Below are 25,496 nucleotides of genomic sequence, written 5' to 3' on the forward strand. Positions count from 1 at the left end.
CCTCTTGGGAGTATACCGCCCCGGTCTAGCTCTAACACCATTTGTAACAGCTTATCATTGTTAGCCTCACGATAAGTCTCACAATTCACCCCCTTGTGGGCCAGCGTCATTTCTGGCATACCGTTTGACGTCTAGCTCGGATGACATTTGTAACAGTCCAACCAACTGCTAGCAGATATTGTTCGATTCGGCCCGTTACGTATCATTGTCAACGTCATGAAAAGTCTCACAATTCACCCCTTTGGAGGCCGAATGTTTTTGATAGCACATCACTCGGTGTCTTACTCTAATACCATTTGTACCGTCCAAGCTTACCGCTTGTAAATATTGTCTGTTTTAGCTTGTTATGTATCGTCGTCAACCTCACAAGTTTAAAATATGTTTACTAAGAAGCGTCGTTACTCTCTCCAACCGTCGTGGAATCTCATAATACAATAATTTTTAAATTAGGGTTAAAATTGCTATAAGAAGTGCAATTTTGTGAAATTAATTTAAAGTTTGTAATGAAATAATGACTTATTAAAAATAAATTAAATGAACTTATAAATTCAAATTCCGAAGTGTAAAACAAAGGTTAGCCACGAATCAAATAATTGTGAGATCCTACATCGGTTGGAGAGGGGAACAAAGCATTACTTTTAAGAATGTGAAAATATCTCCCTAGTAGACGCATCTTAACACGACGACGATATGTAAACGGCAAAAACAGACAATATCTACTAGCGGTTACAAATGATATCAGAGCCAAACACCGGGCAGTGTGCCAGCGAGGACGTTAGACCCTCAAAGGGATGGATCGTGAGATCTCACATCGGTTGGAGAGGGGAACCAAACATTTCTTACAAGGGTCTGGAAACCTCTCACAAGTAGACGACCCTCAAGGGGGTGGGCCCGGTATGCCAACGAGGACGTTAGGCCCTCGAGGGGGGTGGATTGTGAGATCCCACAACGATTGGACCATTGTGCCAGCGAGGATGTTAGGCCCTCAAGGGGGTGGATTGTGAGATCCCACATCGGTTGGAGAGGGAAACAAAATATTTCTTATAAGGGTGTGGAAACCTCTCACAAGTAGACGCGTTTCAAAACTGTGAGCCTGACGATGATACGTAACGGGTTAAAACGGACAATATCTACTAACGGTGAGCTTGAACGGTTACAATAATAAACAAAACTTATGATGGAACTCGATGTGGTAGAAGTAAGACGAAGAAAAACGGTAGAGGGTTGGAAATAAACAAAGAACGCGTTTCGACCAAGTCCCATTAATTGATCACGACAATATCGTGGATATGTTACCTAAAAACGAGTATCTACACCTGCTCTCATACTTTTGAAATCTCGATAGAAAGGCAACATTTATTTAAATGAAGTACGAAATAAATGACAAATAATTATTTATTACCTTAAGATCTTATTGATAAGCAACTATGTATACATTAGGGTTTAAGATTTGAAATTAAATGTTGTTACAATATGGAAGCCCTAAATTTTGCACTTTGGTTAGAGCCTTCTCAAATTGGCTCCATTTTTGCTCCAAAGTCCCCATATAACCAATCGACATTCTTACGAGCCCGGGTGAGATTCCCGCCAATTCCTTATCCTTTCCGCTCAGTTCACTACTCGTGCTACTACCCGAGCACGACATTAGGGTTTCATAGTACCCTAAACTCACCGCTATGAACCCAAATTGTGTAGTGTTTTGGAGTACATTCATGAGCTTGTTCGCCCTTTCCTCGGTCCCCATGTCTAAGCACAATATTCCCCCGAACCCGTACTCCGAGTTCCCGATACTCTTCAATAGTTGGTGTTGTGGGTGGTCTGGTAGTCCCGGGTATATAACCTTCAACCCTAACTTCTTCATTCGTTCCGCGAACACCGCTGCTCTTCTGCAATGCTCTTTCATCCTCAGGCTCAGGTGAGGGATTCTCTCCGAGAGCTCGAATGCCACCTTTGCATTCATGGTTGGCCCTAAAAGCATCAAGCCTCCCTGTAACAGATCCATCATTGAGTTCACTAGCTTCGTTGGCCCGCACACCGCACCTACACGTTCCATCCAAACTCAACAGTTTAACGACTTAAATGAGTACATGTTAATTACAGCTGAGTTATATACATTTTATTAATCTAATTCCCGACATTGGTTGTATTATTAACAAATAATCATTTAATTTTTCTATTTTTGAAAAAAAAAAAAAACTCATTTTTCTTGAGTAAATATTTAAAATTTTAATTTAATTTTAAAAAAAATCCACGTTTTATATCATGGTAAAAAGAATATTTATAAATTTAATTAATTATCCGTTTTTTATCTGAAATATTCTTGCTGACGTGGATAAAACAGTAAAAAATGTCAGAAACGGTACCTGCAATGATGTCAGCACCGCCGCTAATGAACTTAGAAATGCTATGAACAACCACGTCAGCACCGAGCCTCGCCGGCGACAGAACCATCGGCGCAAACGTATTATCAACCACCACCGTCAGCCCCTTTTCATGTCCGATCCGACACAATTCCGGTATGTTCGCCACCACCAACGTCGGATTCGCAATCGCTTCAAAATAAAGCACTTTTGTCTTCCCTTCCACAATCGCCTTCTCCACCATTTCCAAATCACTTATATCCACAAACGACGTCGTTATATTCGACGTCCTCGGCAAAAAGTGAGCCAACAGAGCGTGGGTTCCACCGTAGAGTGTTCTAGCCGCTACGACGTGGTCCCCACTGGCGAGTAACTGGAGGAAAACAGCGGCGATGGCGGACATTCCGCTGGCAGTGCAGTAGGCAGCGGCGGTGCCTTCGAGAGCAGCTATTTGACGGCTGAGATTCAAGACGGTGGGATTGAAATGACGGCTGTAGATGAAGAAGTCTCGGTCAGGACCGAGCTCGCCGGCGAATAACCGCTGCATGGTCTCCGGTTCCATGACGGTGAATGTAGCGGAGGCTTCAATTGACATATTTACCCCTCCGTGCTCGCCGAATTCGTGACGCGTGTTCGCAATCGCAGCCGCTGGATCCTCGAGGAGAGACGAAATCATGGCCGTTGGTTTCTTCGAGATCAAATTCTCGTCGGTTTCACCGGTGGCCGGTCGTTTTGCGCCGCAGGAATTTTGGTTTTTGCATTCAGCCATCGAATTAAAAGAACAAAAAACAGAATTTTTTTATTTCGAAAATTGAAAATAAATATTTTCTTGTTCGTTTTGAGTTTAGAAGGAGAGCTGAAGGTAGTGTTTTATATAGAGCCAAAAAATGGAGATAAGGGGTAAAATTGGAATTTCGCAAATATGGTCAACGTTTTTTTTGCTTTGAAGTTTTTTTTAAGGCTAAATTATAAAAAAGAATATTCTTTAAATTTCTTTTTTTAAAATAATATTTTTATTCAATAAAATTCTATCTCATCATAATTTCTTAAAGGTTAAATTCGTAATTTAACATTATGAAGTATTATCGTTACCTTACGTAGTTAAACATGGTTATATAACTTTTAATCCAAGTCATCGTCACGACGTTTCAAGTCAAATCTTTGAGGTTTTTTTTTTCTTTTCAAATTTAATTTTTTTAATGAAAAATTAAACACGAAATTGAACGTGGTCATCTTCTTGGGTTTGGGGGTTTCAATATGAACACGAAAGCGATTGTGTGTCGTTGTGAGAGTGTTTGGTAAGGGGAATTAGAGGCAAATTTGAAGTGGGGAGTTTGGGACGACAACGACGTGTCGTGTGAATGCCACGTAAGTTTTTTAGGGACGGCTTTGAAGAACCTCAAACCTATTTTTGCTTCGTTCGAGAAAAACCCGTCTTTTTCAATTGATCCAATAATGTTTCATTAGATATGAACAAATTCGATAATTTCCGGATGAAGTATTAAAATAGAAAATCGTAGTCATTTCTGACGATGAATAAATGCTTTTCGCAAGTATTCGTGTATTGTCGGTAAACTGGAACACTCAAGGTCTCTCAAGACCCTCTATCGAGAGACCTTAACACTCGAGACCGCACAAAATTTATTTAAATTAATAAAAAAAATATTATATATTTTAAACATATTAAATTATTTCAAAATTTCTATAGCAAATTAATTTTCCAAACCAGAACTAAAATATTTTAGTCACTCCGCTCGACCCGAGTTGATGAAGTCGAATACCCGATTAATATATTCTTTTTTTATTCTTTATTATTTTTCGTATTTTTAATTCTTTTTTTTCTTGTTCTTTTGAAAGAGTTTTTTTTCGACCTTAAATATTAATATTCTTTTATTGAGTTGAATGGTTGGAATAAAAATTTTGAAATTTGCAAAATTATATTCTAAAAAAAAAGCAAAAAGAAAACCGTGCTTATCTCCTCAACGACGTGATTTATATCCACAATTTTTTTTTCTCCGTGAAATTGAATCTTAAGACTTTATTATTATTTTTTTTATAAAGTATGGATTATAATATGGAATTAATACATATTTATCACTTAAAAGTTATATTATTGTTTTGGTAGATTATAACTCCATGTCACGGATTTCATCATAATTAAGATATGGCCCAATGACTCACATGTATATTATCTTTAATTTCCGCTAATGGATTCTTAAAATAATTAAATTAAAATTATTGCCCCGACACAATTTTCTCTTATGACATATCGCACGTGCTCAAATTCAAATAATTAAATAATTATTAGGCTCTACTTTATTCTAAAAAAAATATATTTTTACCGTGAATATCAAATTAAAAAAAATTAACTTAAAAAAAATAATATTAAAAAAATTAAAGATAATATATGAGGTGTCGATAGACAGTAATATTTTTTTTATTTATAAAGATAAAGTATATTAATATTTTTTATGAGTATTTTTTAAATATAAAATATATTTGAATTATAATTAAAAAAAACATCCCATCTAAAAAAACGAAATTAAGAGATATTTTTATTAATTTAGGCTATTAATTAATGAGTTATTTCACGTCATCGCCCCAATTAGACCTTTCTCGCATGTGGATAATCCCTCTTGGATTCAAAGCTTCAGGCTTCATAGGTTAACATTCCGCCATTGCTCCCACTTGATTTTTCTCCGATTGAGTTTCTATGTTCTTTAATTTTTAATTCCTTGATTTAAGCGAAATATTGTTCTTCGGTCCATAATTTGTGTAATTATGATTTGTTGGGGCGTTTATTGTTAATTTTTGTTTGATTTCGGGAAGCTGTTTGATTGATTTTCTGTTCATTCCTTTGGAGCTATTCAAGTTCAAGCTTGTTATGATTTTTGTTATGATTTTCGGGATTTTATCAGCGCCGTTTTTGTTAGGGTTCGCGTACTTTGATTTGCGGCATGAAGACTGTAATTCTGATAGATTTGTATGGAAATGTAAGACGGAAGGCTGTTATAGCAATGTTGTGGAAAATTACCTACTCTTTTATACTGAATCGTTGCAAAACAGGCATTTCAGAGCTCCAAGGTATTTGGGAAGTGAAAAGAAGTAATGGATTTAGCTCAGAATGCATCTTCAGCTGCTGGGACTGGTGGAAGTGGTGGCAATGGATCGGTCATCAATGATACGTCTGCATTAACTTCAGTGGATGATTCAAAGCAAAACGTGAACCAAGTAATCAACTCCATACAGAAAACTATGGGTATCCTATCAGCTGCCTCTTTTACAACGCCTGTATGCCCAATTTTGCTTCATCTAATATATAATTCGTTCTTTGTTCACTGCTTATTCCACTCTATACCAGTGATATTGTTCTTGATTTGCAGTAATTCACTAGTTTTGGAGCTAGATAACATGGTTAAATTAGAAGTGTTCCATTCAGGTTCCTCTGGGGGTTGTTGAGTGAGTCTTTCTAGCTTTACAAACATTTTTTTTTTTTACTCTTCCACTTATTGTTTGTTCGTTCTTACTTTTGTTCCATTAGTTTCATTGATGCTGGGAAGAATCCAGATGAATTTGCAAGGGATGTCTTAAATAGTTGAATTGCAAAAAAATCAGAGTACAAAAGGCAGAACTGATGCCTTCAAGGTAGTCTTTAAATCTCCATGTGGCAGGCTTTTAAAATCTACTTATCTCTTATTTGTATTTTGATTTCCAAAAGTTCACGAAAATCTTTATTGAATGTTGTACTAACTATATTCAGGGTTTACGGAAGCATCTTTTGGAGGAACTTGAACAGACATTTCCCGATGAAGTTGAGTCTTACAGAGAAATTCGTGCTTCTTCTGCTGCCGTGAGTTGAAATTTCTTTTTGCTGTCAATTTTATCTCTACCTTCAAATTTTGCTCAAGATGATTGGATATATACACTTTATCCAACAAGTCCTAGTTTTTATTTTTATATAAATTGACTTGTTTTGTTTGTTTCGTGCTTCTTAGTGTGATGTTGCTCCTTATAAGTGAATTATGTAACTTACATTGTATAAAGACATTATAAATCAGAATAAGCATGGGTCTTCCCTGCAAGATTGTTTGTGTAACGGCCCAAGCCTGCTACTAGCAGATATTGTCCGCTTTGGCCCATTACATATGCTGTCAGCCTCACGATCTTAAAACGCATCTTTCAAAGTTACGCAACGGAACTGATATTCATCCAGATACTGTCATTTTTCGACTTTTCTTTTCGGGCTTCCCCTCAAGGTTTTTGGGCTTTCCCTTCTGGACTTCCCCATTATGTGTCTACTAGGAAGATGTTTCAACACCCTTATAAGTAATGCTTCATTTCCCTCCCCAACCGATGTGAGATCTCACAGTTTGATACAAAAAAAATTGATAGGAGATGAAAATTTATTGCAATATCAAATTGGAATAAACGTGTAGTAGTCTTTCTAGATTACTCTCCCAGCACAAATTTTCCAAGCGATCACTTAATTCTAAATTTGCCTCACTCACTAGTTATAACCAGCCCTTTCTAGTATGCTCATTAACCAATGACTAATTTATTTATTGTGAGAGTACTTGTAAGGGTTATGCTGGGAATATTAGTAAGGTCATAGTGGTAATTAGTTGGAAGTGCCTTGGTTATAAAATAGAGGGAGCTTAGAGGGGGGAATGATTTTGGTATTGTCCAGTGTTTGCACGTTGGGAGAGAAACTCAAATCCTAGCAGAACCTCTGCTTTGGACAGCCCATGCCATGTCTGAGTTTGGAAAGCCAAAAACTTCTACTTCTGTTAAACAGCTATGTTGTGAGGTTGTTTGACCAGGGAATCAATTATAACAAGAACAGACATAAGTATGCATCTTAGAGAAAACTCTTGGTTTAGTTTTTGGTTTATTTATTTTCTTTATTGTTATTATTTTTTAACTTTCAGGTTATTCATCAAGATTTTGCCGTAAAAGGTCATTATTTATAATTTTTTTCTGTTATTGGGCTCAAATTTTAATCTTGTTGCAACAAATGCAGGAAACAAAAAGGATCGCGCAAGCACAAAGTATGTTACCAAATGGGGATATGAAGGTTAAGATGGAGGTTTAAGTGCCTTCTGAGTTGATTATCAGGTCTTTGAAGTTCTTCACTTACCATCATTTTTCATCATGCCTTCAGCATATAATAATTTGATTGGGCATCATATTTCACATGATTTTAGTCTCATTCAAGGGATTGATAAGAGAATAATCACTCTTATCACCCCCCCCCCCCCCCAAAAGAAAGAAAAAAAGAAAGAAAGAAAAAAGAAAAAAGAATTTACATCATCCTCTATTCTATTACTCTGTTACTTGCTTTGGAGATAACATTGTATATGCTGTGACTGACTTATTGAGTGGAAGATGGTCGCTTCCCATATTTCATGTTCCTCTTGATCTGAAACCATTATTTCGAATGAAATTGGGGGTTCTTACCTTAAAAAAAAAAAAAAAAGAAAGAAAAAAAGAAAAAAGAATTTACATCATCCTCTATTCTATTACTCTGTTACTTGCTTTGGAGATAACATTGTATATGCTGTGACTGACTTATTGAGTGGAAGATGGTCGCTTCCCATATTTCATGTTCCTCTTGATCTGAAACCATTATTTCGAATGAAATTGGGGGTTCTTACCTTAAAAAAAAAAAAAAAAGAAAGAAAAAAAGAAAAAAGAATTTACATCATCCTCTATTCTATTACTCTGTTACTTGCTTTGGAGATAACATTGTATATGCTGTGACTGACTTATTGAGTGGAAGATGGTCGCTTCCCATATTTCATGTTCCTCTTGATCTGAAACCATTATTTCGAATGAAATTGGGGGTTCTTACCTTAAAAAAAAAAAAAAAAGAAAGAAAAAAGAAAAAAGAATTTACATCATCCTCTATTCTATTACTCTGTTACTTGCTTTGGAGATAACATTGTATATGCTGTGACTGACTTATTGAGTGGAAGATGGTCGCTTCCCATATTTCATGTTCCTCTTGATCTGAAACCATTATTTCGAATGAAATTGGGGGTTCTTACCTTAAAAAAAAAAAAAAAAAAAATCTACCATCAATTTCGAATTCAACTTTCTTTGGCGCATCCAAATGTGTGTTTTAGTTCTTTTGGAATTGTGAATCATGATCATGTGACTTTTACTTCTTTTGTACTGGAACATGAGCATGACAGGGTTGCTAACTTGAACATGGTTTAATCTGGTAATCACAAGCATATTTTGATCAATTTGTTAAGAAATATATCTTTTTGTAAAAGTCAAATGTGTTTTTTTTTTTTACTTCAACATGTGGGTGTGAGGATTTTTAATCTGCTGACTTATTGGTCGAAAGTACATCTAAGTTATGATCAATTTTCTGTATAAGGTATATATTTTAACGTGAATTTGAACAGGGAATTCTTTCTTATTTTATACTCGATTCAGTTGAAAAGATGTTTTCAAGAACAAATTAGTTGCTCAAAATAGGTAAGGTAGCTGTATCTTGGTTCCTCCACTCGAGTGCGGCAGACAACGTGGGGTTTGGTGGCGGCTAATGAATTAGCACGGCAAAAGCAACACAAGATGACAGATGTCCTGGCACTATCGCTTATTCGTATTCATTGGGCGAATCAAGGCGGAAAACATCCCATCTACAATCTCCAAACGTTGAACTTCGGATTTTACTGCACCAATTTCGGTGTGTTTAAGTTCTGTTTTCTACTTTTTCTTGTTGAATGAATCTTTTCGTAACTGGATTCTCACTTTTCTGTTAATTAGTAGCGTAAATTCATGTACACTTTCTTTCCTCATTTCAAACTCTGAATTGTGAATCTCATATTTATCCCTAGCTGCTATTTCCCAAATGATTTGTTTGTGTACTTTGTATCCATCTATCCATAATTGTGCACATACCATGGGCTACGTCTAAGTGAGGTTTTAGCACACCTAAAAACACTTGTTCGAAAACACGCTTAGTACTCAAATTTCTCACTCAGATTCATCAACACTTGAAAGTACTCTGTAAAGAACTTTGTAAAGAAGCACTTGTTGACTGCTTTTGGTGTACTTGATCACTAAGAAAGTACTCAAACACACTTTTAAAAGTGCAGCATGGGTTGGTGAAATCTCAACTTCTCCATCATTAGATTTTTCTTTATAGACAAATTTTTATTTTCATGCTACAAGCCTTGAAGATGTCGTTCTAGTTGAGACCCGTATATTTGTTTTTCTACCTTATCAAAGAATATGTTATTTAGTTTTGTAAACAATGGAAACAATACTAACAGTTTCTAGAAATGCAATATTCTCAGGTTGTAGAATATTGAAAGAGCCAAGAAGATCATTTAGTGGCTGTGATGTAGGTGGCATGCATTGGTGTTGCAGGGCATGAATCAAAGTATAGCTACCAATAACGATGCGAGTTTGAAGACCAACATTGGCTGTAGGAAGGATGGCAGGTACATTCCTGGTGCTAAGTTGAGTCTTATCTTACTTGTCAGGTTGATATTGGGAAATCCGGTGTATGCACCTTGAGGACTAACTTAAGTATGTGCTTTTAACGTAAGAAAATAAGAGGCATTCAACTATGGGAACGTGTTGACTATGCTTCATAATGTGTTTAGAGCCTATGCAGTGATGTGATATTTTATACATCGGTATTTACCTTCTAAAAAGAATTCTCTTAAAATAAGTACAATTCTACCATGTCGTGTCATTTGTATTGTTATTTTGTGTGTGTTAGAATGAGTTGACCAAGTCGTATTGACAACCTAGCAAATGAGTGTTTGTATTGTCATCTTGTGACTTCTGGATGTCGGTTTTGAGTTAGGAACTGTCATGAATATCTCATACAATTGACAATATATTATACACGAATGATGGAGTAAACTAGTGGGTTCAATCGATATGACTTTTCTAGTCATGGGATATGTTTAGTTAGTATAAGAACAACATTTTATGCATCATAGAAGCAACCCACGCCCTATAAGAAACGAACAACTTGGCTGGCTAGTATTATTATTGGAAAGTATACTTTCTTTTGATCCAATATTTAAACGTGATGTTTGAGGAACAACTAAGGAAAGGTCCCACAGAACAAAGAAAGGGGTTAAAAAGTCATGGTAGAATGATTTAGAAAGTTGAAAATAGACCAAAAACATCACATTACAAAGCATCATAGCATGTGATCTGTTGAAGTTGAATGATCACAATCTCTCTCTCTCTCTCTCTTTGAAACTTAAATCAAAGTAATTGGATTGAGTTGTGAAGTGGGGGCCATGTGATTACAAATATATCATCTCATTTGATTCATATCCAAAGCAACAAATCAAGCCTTAGTTTGTGTCTTTGTTTTTTTCTAATTCTAGTTTCAAACTGAAGGCCAATGTGTAATGTGTGTGCCACTTTTCTTGGTCAAATTACCTCTTTTTCCTCTCTTAATTGTCTACATGATCTGGTTGTTGCTATGTCAATGCTCCAATTATTTTTTACTTTGAATTTTTTTTTGTAGTACGGATTACCGTTCGTGGAGATAGGAGGATTCTAATCTGTGGCTTCTTGATCGAAAGTTTACGTGTTTATCCGTTGTGCTATAATCAGGTTGGTTTTCCAGGGCTTAATTGTTTCAAATTTTAAATTAAAGGAGTTAAATCGTCACTTCCAGGGACTAAGACATTAATTAACGCAAGTATAAGGACCAAATGTATAATTTGACCTATTTTTTTCTGCCTCTAATTTCAACTATATTTATATTAATTTAAGGTTAAATTAAAAAAAACTATAAAGTTTAGTTCTTGAACGTTTGTCTATAGACTTCAAAAAAATTTGTAATAAGCCTCTAATTAAACTTTATTTATTGAAGATTAATCTTAATTTTTTTTTTTTTATTATCATTAAAGTTCTTAAAATAAGAGAAAGTAGGTAAGTAAATATCCACCCACCATTTTTACCTTATGTCCCGATTCATAGATTAAAAGTTAAAATATCAACCGACCATTTCATTATTAAATTCAAATTAAAGAAAAGGGAACAGTAAGAGTTGATTAATTAGTTAATTATAATAATAATAATAAAAAATTAGTTGTTGATATAATTGCAAGAAAAAATAGAAGAAAAACAAAGATAGGGAATGAAATAGACATTTAGATATGCAATTAATTGAATGATTCAAAGGAGAGTGAAGCTTGGGAAGCCGCCCTCGATATTCACGTGCGTCAATACATTCTTCCCCTAATTTCAACCTACATTCAATCTTCATTATGCATCCCAAAAATTAACCATACATATAGAATTTAATTTAAATATATTATTATGTAATCCCTGACGTACCGTTCCATCCCGTGAACATGATTGGAGCTTTGAAGCTAGTCTTATTATTCAAAGGTTAAAGGGTTTTATTCGGAAGGTGCAATCGAGCTGGAACGCACTTCTGTTTTTTCATTTACTCTATTAGTGGAGGGTCCCGTGGTTCCTGTGCCGCCGCGTTTTCTGATCCTAGATCCTTTTATTTTAATGCTTTGACGCGAAGTAATAGCTTCGAGATAATTCAGTGTACAAGATGATTGCATTTCAGCTCACTCAATAATGGAATGCCAGTGGTTCAACAACAACTAATCTTGAATGCTGTCTAATCACTTAAACGTCCCATTTGAAACAAATGAGAATGAAACTTATTACATATACCAATAAGCGATATCTTTTTACTCGATGATCTGATTATAGGAACTCCAAAGTTAAACATACTTGGCTTGAAGCAATTCTATGTTGGGTGACCTCTCGTGCATTTTTTAGTGAACTTGTGAGTGATAACAAAACGTGCTAAAATGACATGTGCCAACTCCCGTGCATTTTTTACACAAATATATGAAAGAATTAGCAACTAAACAACACCGAAGCCTTTCCAACCCGATAACTAACCAATAGATCTCTTATATCGATATCGAGACAGGTATTTATAGAAATACTGACATATCGACGTAAATTTAATATGGGAATATTTAGAGCCCGCTCGCGAAATTGAATTTTTTTTACTTATTATTATTATTTATTAAAAAAAAAAAAGACTAAATGAGGAAATGATTCGTGTATAAATATGGTCCCACGTGGTACGGAATTAAATGTCCTAATTCAACGGATATAAACTGTGTGTTATATTGTTAACTAGACTGATTTTGGTTCGGTTCATTTACCCTTTATTTATTTATTAATTATTATTATTATTTTACTTTTTTACTTTTTGATATGACCTGATTTGAATATATTTCCTTTAATAATAATAATAGTAAAAATAATATTTTATTATTTAAATAAAAATGAGTATAATTTAACCGTAATTATCATGTTTTCTCGGGTAATAGATCTACGATTTAAAATCATGAAATAATCGATCGGGTTAAGACATCAATCTTTCAAATTCATACTTCACTGATACAGATATGAATATTAAGTTAAATTACAAATTTAGTTTCTATCAAACTGCGTGCAAGCCGTGGTGGATCGACCGAGAGAAGTATATATTCAACTATAAGCGGTTCATTACAGGCTTCTCGGGTGATGGACTGGAAGGGATAAAGTTAGAATTTAATCTGTGTGATTTTAAAATTTTAAATTTTATCTCTATAGTTCGATAAAATTGTGTAAATAGCCACGAACAGATTGAATATATGACGATTAAAAGTCACTAACGGATTAAGTACAAAGTAATGTAGCTGACTGGTAATTAGCGGTAGAAATTATTTACAGGATTTTATTAAATAACCGAGATTGAAATTTTAACTTTTGTAATCATAGAGATTAATTTCTAACTTTATTCAAATCGTAAGACCAAACGCGTAATTTAACCTGAAGATTAATTTTCACGTTTTTTGTTGGTTTAAAAGTGTGAAAAGAATCTGTATTTTCGAGAAATGATTGTAGGATGAAATTAATAAGTTGATTCATTATTTTAAATCGGACCCATTTGAATTAAGTGACGATTGATACGTTTCTTGGTCAAACGTATAGATTTTATGCTCGTTGAGCTATGCTCATGTTAACCGAAATATACAATTACATTACAAACGTAGTAAACCGAGAAATTTAATAATTTAAATCTTAAACCCGTTCCATTAGTTTGTCTACCGTTCAAATTGGACATGGAATCTTATATCCTGTAATCTAAATCTTATCATAGAAATATCTAGAACAAGAATCAATCGAGGCGTTCTCGTCTAATTAAAATAAATAATAAAATTTAACAGAACTCTTACAAAATTCAGGCTATTATATCATTCATGTTGCATACCCGAAAGCACCCGATCCTCTTCATCACGAATGTTCCACTCAAAGAGGTTCATGCCATAGACCTGAAGACACTCGACCCTACCCCACTTTGCAGCTTCCGTTCGTAAACGCACTGTTTGAAAAAAAAAAAAAAACTGAACTTACATCATATTCTCGAAATCAAATTTGACATATAAGATACAAATATTATAAATATGACAGTTTTAAAGTCGCATCGAATAAAAAGACAAAAAAAAAAAATCTTATCAACGTATCTAAATTTCACACGTCTATTATTAATTAAATAATAAATAAAATACGGTAATATGAACCGATTTTATCATAAAAAATTGCTATATTAACAAATTATTCTATAAATTAATAAATATAGCGACAAATCGAGTGGAATAAAACATAAAATATTCACGTTCGTGTTGTTGTTCTTGTTCGTATACATTTTAAAAATAAAAAAGAAATTTAATAAACCCAATGAATTTTAATTTAAGCACATGGAATTAGTGACTAAAATTATGGAATTTCCAACATTTAAAACATCAAACACAGACACAAGTGGGTTCCTTTGATGTCTCCTATAAATAACCTTTCTTTCATTGTTTTTTTGTCTGTCTATATGATTTGAATCTTCCATTTTTCATCTCAAATTTCTATTTTCCATTTCGTCCCTTCAAAATTTTCAATTTTTTAACAAACCCACAAGAAAAAAATTAAAAAAAAAAGGTTTTTTTTTTTTTTTTTTTTTTTTTTTGGGGGTCATGGATGATTCACCAAATTCAATGGCTTCCACTCTTCAGCAAAAGCTTCAGTTCATCCTCCATAATCGCCATGAATGGTGGGCTTATTCAATCTTTTGGTTAGCTTCTAAGGATCATCTCACTCAAAATTTGGTTTTTAATTGGAGAGATGGCCATTTTCGAGGCACAAGGGACTTTGTTGCTCGTCCTAGCAAGCCACTTAGTGGCAATGCTCAACTCATTAGTTTCGGGTTCGATGAAGCTGCGGTGGATCGACGAGAACGTTCCGATTTCGTCGACTTGGAATGGTATGATTGAATTACTACGAAACCCGGAAACTCGATTTGAGCTTACGGGTTTTTTCGTATTAGTAATTGTTTATTCATAGTTTAAGCTAATGAGTTATGATATGTTTAATTATAGGTACTATACGGTATCTGTGACACGATTGTTTAACATGACGGATAATGTGGTCGGTCGAGTGTTCGACTCGGGTACGTACGTTTGGTTAACGGCGGATGACGGGCTAGATTTGTATGAATGCGAACGAGTTAAGGAAGCACGTATGAGAGGGATTCAAACGTTGGTTTTTGTTTCAATTTCTGGTGGGGTTCTTGAATTGGGTTCTTCTGAGTTGATTAAACAAGATTGGAGTCTTGCCCAGTTTGCAAAATCGGTTTTTGGATGTGGGTTTGCAAATTTTGCACCATTTCAAGAAAAAAATCAGGAGGAGGGTGGTGGTGGAGGGTTGATTGAAGCACACGCGCCGCCGTGCTCCGCCGTGACGAAGGGAGAGATGGGTAGCAGTGGTGGTGGTGGTAGTGGTGGAGGAGGAGGAGGAGGAGGGTCGTCGTCGGATTCTCTCTCCGATAACTCCGATGGGAATTTCATGTCAAACATTGACAATAAGAGAGGGAGGAGACCGTCAAAGAGTAAAACAGAGTCCACGCCGCCGGTGAACCATGTGGAGGCAGAGCGGCAGCGGCGGCAGAAGCTGAACAACCGATTCTACGCGCTCCGATCAGTGGTTCCAAACGTATCAAAAATGGACAAAGCTTCGTTATTGGCGGATGCTGTGATATACATCAACGAGCTCAAGTCCAAGATTCAATCATTAGAGGCCAAGCTAGGCGGCTGCGGCGGCGGCGGTGGTAACGGCGGAAGCAGCGGCGGTGGTGGCGCGTTGGAGAAGAACTGTGTGATGAACAGCAAGAACAATGTAGAAGTGAAGATTATTGGATCAGAAGCAATGGTGAGAGTTCAATGCAGAGATGAAAATCATCCATCGGCGAGGCTTTTGAATGTTCTAAGGGATTTGGGTCTTCAAATTCATCATGCAAGTTTGTCAAGTGTAAATGATTTGATGCTGCAAGATGTTGTTGTTAGAGTCCCTCAAGGTGTTGTTTTGGGAGAAAAGGCGTTAAGAATCGCCATACTTCAACGACTTCAATGTTGATTTGATCGTTTCGTTCGTGTTTATCGTTGTAAGTTGTTGTATGCATGTTTTACGTTAGTATTGTTTGAACGATCGAGTTGAGATTCCACTGAAAACCCTGATACGTATTAGAAGTTGACCGTTGCAGATCGGTATGTGCATGTTGTAATTCTTGTGTCGGGGAATAATAGAGTACTACATGTCCAGAAAGTTGGTGCGTCTCAATATGTTATGATTAAAAATATAACAACATAAGCTCACCGATAACAGATATTGTCTTCTTTGAGCTTTCCCTTCTGGGCGTCTTCTCAAAGTTTTTAAATAGGTCTCTTATAGAGAGGGTCCAGCCCTACTCCGACCAGTGCCTCGCACTGTCCGGTGACTGATTATGATACCATTTGTAATAGCTCAAGCCCACTTTTTGCATATATTGTCCTCTTTGGGCTTTCCCTTTCGGGTTTCCCCTCAAAGTTTTAAAACACGTCTGTAAAGGGTTTGAGCTTTCCCCTCGAGGTTTAAAACGCGTCTATAGAGGGCCCATCCCTACTCCGACTAGTACCTCACACTGTCCAGCGACTGACTCTAATACCATTTGTAATAACCCAAGCCCACTGCTAACTTTAAAACGTGTATGCTAGAGAGAGGTTTCCACACCCTTATAATGTTTCGTTCTCCTCTTCAACCGATGTGGGATCTCACAAAAGATCTCAACCAGACTAGTTACACAAGAAGGTGCCTCCCATCGTGTAAGCTAAGTTCTAGGATTTACTTTGAAAGTTTCTCAACTAGTCAAGAGATAACGATATCTACTCGTACACGAAAGTCAAACGAATCTTGTACTAGTTCTAGCTAATAGAGCAAAAACGTACTCAAAGTTAAGTCGTGTCTAATGATTACCAGTACTTTAAATAAGTACTTCTACTATGAGTTGCCCGGTAAAGTAGAGCAAATCTTATAATAGTTATAGCTAATTGAGCAAAAAAAAAAAAAAAAAAAAAAAAAAAACTACTTGAAAAATAAAAAAGACTAGAAATGTCTAATGAGTTAATTTTAGTGTTTATCAGCTCCCTTATTGACTTGTTATCAGGTATCTGACAGACGACCCATCACTCACCTTAACCAATAACCTAGACAGATTTTCTGGTTTTCAATGTTCATTCTGTAAATTAAGAGACATGCAGCAAAAGGGCTGAAAGTTCATACCCGCCTTCATGCAAATAAAACTAGCTTTATAAAAATTATGCAACATTTCTTAAGAAATCTCTCCATATTCAGTACCTCATTTTTTAAACTTTGTCCAAAGCTTCAAATCTTCAGTTCCTCCATTATACAACCAACCCCTATGTTGTTAGGTCTTCGACTATTGAAAAATGTATCCATTTTCACTGATCATCTACAATTTTAATTGTTAAATTCTAGGTTTCGTTGCAAAGGTAAATAGGTAATCATGACGTTTGTAGGAAATTCAGCTCCCCTTGTAAATAGGTAAATACCCATAAAATGCAGAAACATCATTTCTTTCTGTAGTCACAAAAAAAGCAGGTCTTTTTACCCCTGAAAGTAGATAATTGAAATTCCTAATGCAGAGGATAGCTATCAAAGCTTTATCTGGAAAAGGAAAATCAAGTGCCGAAGCTTCATTTCTGCATGCTGTAGGCAGCCTCAAGAAGGTATATCTATCTATTCTTAGTATGCTCAAAGAAAACACGAAAACTTCTTATTCTCCACCATAATTCAGTTAATTTTAAAAGAGTCTTACAGCCGTTTCTCCAGCAGTAGCTGCTACTGAATGTGCATCTTCCATTTCTCTGTCTTTCTCGAGAAATACTGCACGCTACCAAAGTGAACAGCATAGGACTATTAGATGCAAAACGNGTACTTTATAGTTCGGTAAAAACCGAGTAGTACTTGAAATACTTTTGCCCCACAAACCAGAGGATGTGGCATTTAAAGTGTCACACCCACCACAAATTGCCCATATCCATACTTCATACACCACAGCCACACATTGGCTTCTAACCTCATCTTCATGTAAGTTCTTCAAGAATATCTAAATCTTAGCCATAATGTTCATCAAACCCCTCTCGATAATCTCGATTCGATGATATTGTTCACTTCAAAGGTCTCAACCGACACGATTGTAACTTCAGTTTCACCTAAAGTACCTCATTCCGTTCCCTATATCTCAATCCCTGTCTTATTCTTGCCCACGTCTTTAAAATTGTGAATGGATAGAAACGAGACGATATCAACCACCCAGAACGTGTATCGTATGCATCGTTAGGATATCATATCAATTAAAGCAAAATTTGAAGAGGAAGAAGCATATAGTACCATACCACAAATGGTGGTCTTGAAGCTACAAAGCGCCCAATTCTTCACAGCTCCGTGTGAGATTAGGAGTAGAAAAAGGGGGAATGGTCAGAAATTTAGTAGAATTATTCGATGTGGGATTGCGGAGGCTTCTGGTGAGCCAGCGCCATTGGGCCAAAAAACCAAATACAATGATGGGCCATTTGAGAAGGTTTTCATGACACTTTTTGCGAAGAAAATGGAGAGATACGCAAATTCTAAGGAGCAAATGAAGAAGATCGGATGGTGGGATTTTCTTTATGACTACGAACGATTCGTCGATGCGTCAAAAAGGGTTATGCAAGGGAAGAATCGTATGCAACAACAGCTCGTGGTTCGTGAGGTTCTCTTGTCTATGCTCCCTCCCGGCGCTCCGGCTCAGGTCGGCCTGTTTTTCTTTCTGTAAATTTTCGTCTTCTCCGATCATCGTGTGAACTGAATCGGAAACTGATGATCGCAGTTCAGGAAATTGTTTCCTCCAACGAAATGGGCTTGTGAGTTCAATGCTTCGATAACGGTGCCGTTCTTTCAGTGGCTAGTCGGCCCATCGGAGGTAATTTCATTTCATTGAATCCTTTGTGTTCTGTTGATTTGAATGTTTGTTTGAGTTTTTCAATTGAGGAATCAGTTTGTGTGCTCTGAATCTGTAGTGTTGATGATCGGTAGTTTATGTGCTATGAACTGCTAGGGTGCTCTGAATCTGTAGTGTTGATGATCGGTAGTTTATGTGCTATACACTGCTAGGGTGCTCTGACTCTGTAGTGTTGATGATCGGTAGTTTATGTGCTATGAACTGCTAGGGTGCTCTGACTCTGTAGTGTTGATGATCGGTAGTTTATGCGCTATGAACTGCTAGGGATAGTGAGTGATAATTGCTTATGTGCTGTTCTACTAGCTGCATTAGGGATAGTAGTTGGACAAACTCATGGGTTTTGATGGTACTCTAAATTATTCTCCGAACTCGTTGTTAGATCCCACATTGGTGGGAGAGCGGAACGAAACATTCCTAGTAAGGGCGTGGAAACTTTTCCTTAGTAGACTTGTTTTAAAATATTGAGGGGGAAGCCCAAAAGAGAAAGCCTAAAGAGGACAATATAGTGGTGGGCTTGAGGTGTTACAAATGGTATTAGAGTCGGACATTGGGTGGTGTGACAATGAGGACGCTGAGCCTCCAAGGGGGTGGATTGTGAGATCCCACATTAGTTGGAGAGAGGAACGAAAAATTTCTTATAAGGGTGTGAAAACTTCTCCCTAGTAGATGCGTTCTAGAACTTTGAGGGGAAGCTCAGAATGGAAAGCCTGAATAAGACAATTTCTACTAGCAGTGGGTTTGGGCGGTTGCAAATGGTATCAGAGCTAGATATCGAGCAGTGTGCCAATAAGAACGTTGAGCCTCTAAAGGGGGTGAACGGTGAGATCCTACATTGGTTGGAGAGAGAAACAAAGGATTTCTTATAAGGGTGTGGAAACATCTCGCTAGCAGATGTGTTCTAAAACCTTGAGGGGAAGCCAAAGAAAGCCCAAAGAGGATAATATTTGCTAACGGTGGGCTTGGGCTGTTACAAATGGTATCAGAGTCAGACGTCGGGCTGTGTGACAAATGAAGACGCTGAGCTCCCAAGGGGAGTGGAGCTCAGAAGGGAAAGTCCAAAGAGGACAACATCTGTTAGCATTGGACTTGGGTTGCTACAAATGGTATCAGAGCCAGACACCGAGCGGTGTGACAACGAGGACGCTGAGCCCCCAAGGAGAGTGGAGCCCAAAAGGGAAAACCCAAAGAGGACAACATCTGCTAGCGGTGGACTTGGGTTGTTACGAATGGTATCAAACAAGGAACATCGGCTCTAACAATTCCGTCGCCGTCTACCAAAACAACCGGAAATGTTTCAAAAAAGGTCGGCATACGGCGTACAAAAAGTTCGCGCGCCTTTCTTTGACAAAGAAACTAGCTACTCGTCTCGGGCGGAAACCTTACGGCAAGCCTCTGGAGAGGGCAACCCTTGACGTGACAAATGTGTAAGGTGCAATGCACGAGGCTTTCTAGTCTTCTAAAGTGTTGAGAGCATGGTTTAAAAGGTTAAAAATTTATTTTAAGATCAGCTTCTAGCATTTAGCAGGGAGTAGTTTCCACACCCTTAGAAAAAATGTTTTGTTCCCCTCTCCAACCGATGTGGGATCTCACAATCCATCTCCCTTGGGGGTCCCAACGTCCTCGCTAGTACAACGCTTGGTGCCTGACATTAATACCATTTGTAACAGTCCAAGCCCACCGCTGGCAGTTATTGTCCTCTTTGGACTTTCCCTTCCGGGCTTCTCCTCAAAGTTTTAAAACACGTCTACTAGGAAGAGGTTTCTACACCCTTATAAGGAATGTTTCATTTCCCTCTCCAACCGATGTGGGATCTCACAATCCACCCCCTTTGGGGTCCCAACGTCCTCGCTAGCATACTGCTCGACGCCTGACTCTGATACCATTTGTAACAGTCCAAGCCCACCGCTAATAGAAATTGTCCTCTTTAGGCTTTCCCTTCCGAGCTTCCCCTCAAAGTTTTAAAATGCCTCTACTAGGAAGAGGTTTCCTCACCTTATAAGAGGTTTCTATGGTACTTGAAAAGAACAGTATATTTCAGCTGTTGGGCTGTTGGTTTACTCAACCGCAACTCCTTGAGTCTCTGAGAGTTTAAGGATGTTAACTGATCCAATGGCGTCGATAATAGGTTACGATGCAGTTGGCTTGAATCTGTGTTTTCGGACCGTGCAACATCTGCCTAATCCTACCATATTTAGTTCCGAAATTCACGAAATTATGATCTTGTTCTTCCTCGTGTGTAGGTTGTGGAAGTGGAGGTAAACGGTATGAAGCAAAGAAGCGGAGTTCATATAAAGAAATGCAGGTATAAACTACATTTTCGTTATAACCAAATTTCTAGTCGATTTAGGAAAACGCTTCTCCTTCGTCTGTCTCCGTCGATAAGCTAAGACTACGACATGAACGAACGCGAATCTGTCCATTCGATTTTCTTTAACGTACTTTCGAATCCCCATCGAAGGTACCTCGAGAACAGTGGGTGTGTGGGTATGTGTGTGAATATGTGCAAGATACCCACACAAGATTTCTTCACCAACGAATTTGGGCTCCCTCTCACCATGAATCCGAGTATGTATACTGTTTTACAAGAACATACATACATATATATGCATTTTCAGTACTGTTTTGACTGATCAGATTGGATTCAAGGCCTAAAAACCACAATTTGTTCTTGCTTGATCACCTTGTTAGATTTTGAAGACATGAGCTGTGAGATGATATACGGGCAAGTTCCGCCGCCGTTCGAAGAGGATCCCGTGTCGAAGCAACCGTGCTACAAGGATATATGTAAGAGGAATCTGTTAGTTCTTGCAATGATCAAGTATGTTCTTGGTTTTTAGCTGATTTGTGTTCTTCATCTGTGTTTGTTTGCTGACAGGTTCCATGTCCAATCCTAGCTCCTCGTTATGTCCTAAATTACTAGCTTAAATGACATTCTTTCATGGTTTGATTCTGTTCATCACCATGTCTGCATAGGTTGTCGGATACATACTGTAGTGTATAGATTCTCTTGCTATGTCAGAGAGGCAACAATGTTGTTGTTTCTTTGCAAACTTTACTATGTTTGCTAGATCATATACAATAAAGAAGATTATTTCCTTAGGAATGTTTCATGAACGTCGGGATTTAAGCATTTGACTTACTTTTTTTGGTCGAGGATTTAATGTCTTAACCAATTGAAAGTTCACGATACGAGGTAAATCTTGTTACGATTTGTGATTTAATGTTTTGGCCCTATATATATAGAGAGAGGAACGAACAATTTTTTATAAAAATGTGGAAGTCTCCCTCTAGTATATGCGTTTTAAATTGTGAGGCTGACGGCGATATGTAACGGATCAAAGTGGGCAATAACTGGTAGCAGTGGGCTTGGACTGTTACAAATGATATTAGACTCAAACACTAGTTGGTGTGCTAGTGAGGACGTTGGCTCCAAAGGGGGTGGTTGTGAGATCTCGCATCGGTCAGAGAGGGAACGACGTTGGCTCCAAAGGGGGTGGTTGTGAGATCCCGCATCGGTCAGCGAGGGAACGATGTTGGCTCCAAAGGGGGTAGTTGTGAGATCCCGCATCGATCAGAGAGGGAACGAGTCATTCCTTATAAGAATGTGGAATCTCTCTCTATAATAAACACGTTTTAAAACCGTGAGACTGACGACGATACGTATAGGGATGTTTGCGAATCGTAAACAAAAATATATATTTTCAAATTAACATTAAATTGTTTTGATTCAATTTAATCTAATTTTGTCCATATGAACTTATAAATGTTTCGATTTGGTCAATTTTCATCCCGAGATTGAGTAAAGTCAACTTTATGGCAAAATTAATGAGGTTAAATATGTAATTTACTCTCTCATAGACCCTTTGCGTATGGTAAACTCCAAAAGAAAAATCAACCAAAATTTTAATTTTTTCTTCCTTCAACACTAATATTGGATGAATTTTAAAATTTCTAAATTCGAAAAATAAAATAAATAAAAAACCTCATCGATTTCTTTGACGATATAACCAGAAGAGATTTGCAGAGGCAGATCTGAGAGATCAAGAAGAAACCTCGATCGTCTTCGTAATCTTCTTCAACTCTCTTCGCCATGGCCGCCATGGATTTCTCCTCCATGTTTCTCCTCTTCTTCTTCTTCCTATTTCCCATTTCTTCTTTTGCAGAGATTCGCTTCACCGACATCAGAAACGACGATCGTCCCATCATTCCCTTCGACGTCTTCGGCTTCAACCATGGCGGTCGTCTCGAGCTCAACGTCTCCCATCTTGCACTCTCCGATCCTAATCCAGATCTGGACCTCGCCAAGGTTGGGTTCTTCCTCTGTACTCGAGAATCATGGCTTCATGTGATCCAGCAATTGGAGGAAGGGGAAATCCCTTGCGCACTCCAATCCGACCTTATCAAACCGGTCTTCGCTTTCAATTCGCTCAAAGGCCGTGATCAATTCGATGTTCTTTATTCCGAGACTGATGCCGATCAATATACCCTCGTTTTTGCTAATTGTCTTCAGCAACTTAGGGTTTCTATGGATGTTCGATCCGCTATGTACAATCTCGAGGGCAAAAATGGTGGCCGCGATTATCTTTCTGCTGGGAAAACTATCCTCCCGAGGATTTATTTCCTTCTCTCTTTGATTTATTTCTCGCTTGCTGTTGTTTGGATTCATGTTCTTTACAAGAAGCGATTGACGGTTTATGGTATTCATTTCTTTATGCTTGCTGTTGTGATCTTAAAGGCTTTGAATCTTCTCTGTGAAGCTGAGGACAAATCTTACATTAAGCGCACTGGTAGCGCCCATGGTTGGGATGTTCTGTTCTACATATTTAGTTTCTTAAAGGGTATCACATTGTTCACTTTGATCGTCTTGATTGGCACTGGTTGGTCTTTCTTGAAACCTTATTTACAGGACAAGGAAAAGAAGGTATTAATGATTGTGATTCCACTGCAAGTGGTGGCTAATATTGCTCAGGTTGTGATCGATGAAACTGGGCCATTTGATCAAGAATGGGTCACTTGGAAACAGGTGTTTTTGCTTGTTGATGTGGTCTGTTGTTGTGCTGTTTTGTTCCCGATTGTTTGGTCGATCAAGAACTTGCGAGAGGCTGCTCGATCCGATGGGAAAGCGGCTGTGAATTTGATGAAATTGACCCTTTTTAGACAGTATTACATTGTGGTTATCTGCTATATCTACTTCACTCGGGTCGTAGTTTATGCGCTTGAGACAATTACGTCGTATCGGTATCTTTGGACGAGTGTGGTGGCCGGGGAATTGGCAACGCTTGCGTTTTATGCATTCACCGGTTATAAGTTCAAGCCTGAGGCTCATAATCCATACTTTGTAGTTGATGATGAGGAGGAGGAAGCAGCTGCTGAGGCATTGAAGCTTGAAGATGAGTTTGAATTGTGATGAACAAGAGGGGTGCTGCTGCTGTGCTGCTGTGCTGCAATCTTGTTCTGTTCTGAATTGTGAGTTTTAAGGTAGAAAAATTCTGATTCTCAGTTTAAAGTTTATGTGGTTTTTTGTTCAATCTGGCGATTACAGGCATGACATGTTGTTTTTTGATCTGTGTTTTTTTTTTTTTGTAATTCCATTTCTCTTAAGTTTGTAGAATAACATATCAATGTCTGTGATTTGGATTAGCGTGTACACATACTTACCATAACCCATAGTTGTATCTTTTATGAGTAGTTCTTCGTGTTCATCTTTTGTTCGTTAAATCCGTGTTTTGCACTTGTAAGTTCTGGAGTGGTGAGATTTGAACCCATATGTTTTAACCTATTAAACTATGCTCGAGTTGGCTTGATTGTTTTCTAGCGTTGTTTTTGTGTATATTTCTTATGGCATTAAGTAGGTTTTAACTCATGTCGGTGTGTTGTTTAGTTGTGTCACTGATTCAGCCTTATTCCAAATTGATAATTTAACTTTACGAATCTTGAAAATAAAGGTTGATTCTATAACAATGAAGGTATATTCGGAAGAGGTTGTTCGTGATGGTCATATAGATAGCCAAGGTAACTTGCAAGGTCAAGCCAAGGTAACTTGCAAGGTTGGCACGCCCTTAAGGGAGTCTCGAACTTGACATGGCTAAGTTGAGGCATGACTTAAATTAGTTTCTTGTTTTATATCAATTTCTCTCTTCGAGAAATTCAAAAGCACAGAACATTGAATTGACTTTTTAAGTCTTAAATATTGATTCAAACATTGAATGATACTTTAGTTCTTGATACTTTAGTTCTTGAGTTGACACGTATTGTAACAGCCCATGACAACTTCTTCAACTTCTTCCACAACAGCAACGACAACACGAATTCCTCTCCTCGCAGCAAGATTCATCAACCACCATGTAACTTAGCAACGACCGCACAAGTAACTTAGCAACGACAACACGAATTCCTCTCCTCGCAGCAAGATTCATCAACCACCATGTAACTTAGCAACACGACCGCACAAGGGTTCATCCCTCGCTCGTATCTCTTTCATCAATCCTTCGCTCCATCTCCGTACCGAGTGACGTAAGTAGAAGCACTTTTTATATATCAATCAAATTTTTGGCAAATAAAGTAAAGTTGGAGTTTAAAAAGATGTTGATAGGATGCAAAACCTCACAGATATCATTCATTATTATTAGAGAAGAATAATGTGAGATAACAACAACAAAAACAAACAAAATCAAGCACAATTTGTAAGTTGTTGTCAACGAATGACAACATTCCCAAAAAAAAAACCAAAAAAAAAAAAAAAAAAA

The 25,496-nt window shown here is 37.4% G+C and overlaps 5 protein-coding genes and 1 pseudogene across 6 annotated transcripts in view; 4 read left to right on the plus strand and 2 right to left on the minus strand.

The window, feature by feature from the left end:
- Positions 1-1,377: 1,377 nt before the first annotated feature.
- On the minus strand, positions 1,378-3,192 carry LOC111453379 (methionine gamma-lyase-like). Its single transcript, XM_023094459.1, has 2 exons — positions 2,364-3,192; positions 1,378-2,040 (listed from the first exon to the last, which is right to left on the minus strand). Exons 1-2 carry the CDS (start codon positions 3,127-3,129, stop codon positions 1,457-1,459), a joined length of 1,350 nt encoding a protein of 449 aa, XP_022950227.1. The 5' UTR covers positions 3,130-3,192; the 3' UTR covers positions 1,378-1,456.
- Positions 3,193-4,965: 1,773 nt separating this feature from the next.
- Positions 4,966-9,238, plus strand: LOC111447560 (annotated as a pseudogene).
- Positions 9,239-14,354: 5,116 nt separating this feature from the next.
- LOC111447544 (transcription factor MYC2-like) lies at positions 14,355-16,016 on the plus strand. The gene is made up of 2 exons (XM_023086773.1): positions 14,355-14,679; positions 14,795-16,016. Exons 1-2 carry the CDS (start codon positions 14,393-14,395, stop codon positions 15,825-15,827), a joined length of 1,320 nt encoding a protein of 439 aa, XP_022942541.1. The 5' UTR covers positions 14,355-14,392; the 3' UTR covers positions 15,828-16,016.
- A 1,903-nt stretch (positions 16,017-17,919) lies between these two features.
- LOC111447551 (beta-carotene isomerase D27, chloroplastic) lies at positions 17,920-21,880 on the plus strand. Its single transcript, XM_023086786.1, has 6 exons — positions 17,920-18,540; positions 18,619-18,711; positions 20,991-21,052; positions 21,209-21,315; positions 21,439-21,534; positions 21,626-21,880. The coding sequence occupies exons 1-6, from the start codon at positions 18,151-18,153 to the stop codon at positions 21,673-21,675; spliced, it is 798 nt and encodes a 265-aa protein (XP_022942554.1). The 5' UTR covers positions 17,920-18,150; the 3' UTR covers positions 21,676-21,880.
- Positions 21,881-22,731: 851 nt separating this feature from the next.
- On the plus strand, positions 22,732-24,458 carry LOC111445180 (protein GPR107-like). The gene has a single exon (XM_023083416.1). The coding sequence runs from the start codon at positions 22,841-22,843 to the stop codon at positions 24,155-24,157; it is 1,317 nt and encodes a 438-aa protein (XP_022939184.1). The 5' UTR covers positions 22,732-22,840; the 3' UTR covers positions 24,158-24,458.
- An 883-nt stretch (positions 24,459-25,341) lies between these two features.
- LOC111445193 overlaps positions 25,342-25,496 on the minus strand; it is a 2,689-nt gene continuing 2,534 nt past the window's right edge. The window contains exon 4 of one of the 2 annotated variants that reach the window (XM_023083449.1): positions 25,342-25,475. The gene's annotated coding sequence lies outside the window, so the exon portion shown is untranslated. The remainder of the gene's footprint in view (positions 25,476-25,496) is intronic. The other variant, XM_023083441.1, reaches the window with a different exon arrangement.

Source organism: Cucurbita moschata, unplaced genomic scaffold (assembly GCF_002738365.1).
Source record: "Cucurbita moschata cultivar Rifu unplaced genomic scaffold, Cmos_1.0 Cmo_Scf00001, whole genome shotgun sequence".
In the NCBI taxonomy this organism is placed as follows: Eukaryota; Viridiplantae; Streptophyta; class Magnoliopsida; order Cucurbitales; family Cucurbitaceae; genus Cucurbita; species Cucurbita moschata.

Bases quoted from the DNA above. Each gene is read 5' to 3' on its own strand.
- LOC111447551 (XM_023086786.1), top strand. From the start codon at position 18,151: ATGGTGGTCTTGAAGCTACAAAGCGCCCAATTCTTCACAGCTCCGTGT. The intron at 18,541-18,618 runs GTCGGCCTGTTT...TGATGATCGCAG, and splicing joins CTCCCGGCGCTCCGGCTCAG to TTCAGGAAATTGTTTCCTCC. The intron at 18,712-20,990 runs GTAATTTCATTT...CCTCGTGTGTAG, and splicing joins GGCTAGTCGGCCCATCGGAG to GTTGTGGAAGTGGAGGTAAA.
- LOC111453379 (XM_023094459.1), bottom strand. From the start codon at position 3,129: ATGGCTGAATGCAAAAACCAAAATTCCTGCGGCGCAAAACGACCGGCC. The intron at 2,041-2,363 runs GTACCGTTTCTG...TGGAACGTGTAG, and splicing joins CGGTGCTGACATCATTGCAG to GTGCGGTGTGCGGGCCAACG.
- LOC111445180 (XM_023083416.1), top strand. From the start codon at position 22,841: ATGGCCGCCATGGATTTCTCCTCCATGTTTCTCCTCTTCTTCTTCTTC.
- LOC111447544 (XM_023086773.1), top strand. From the start codon at position 14,393: ATGGATGATTCACCAAATTCAATGGCTTCCACTCTTCAGCAAAAGCTT. The intron at 14,680-14,794 runs GTATGATTGAAT...GTTTAATTATAG, and splicing joins GATTTCGTCGACTTGGAATG to GTACTATACGGTATCTGTGA.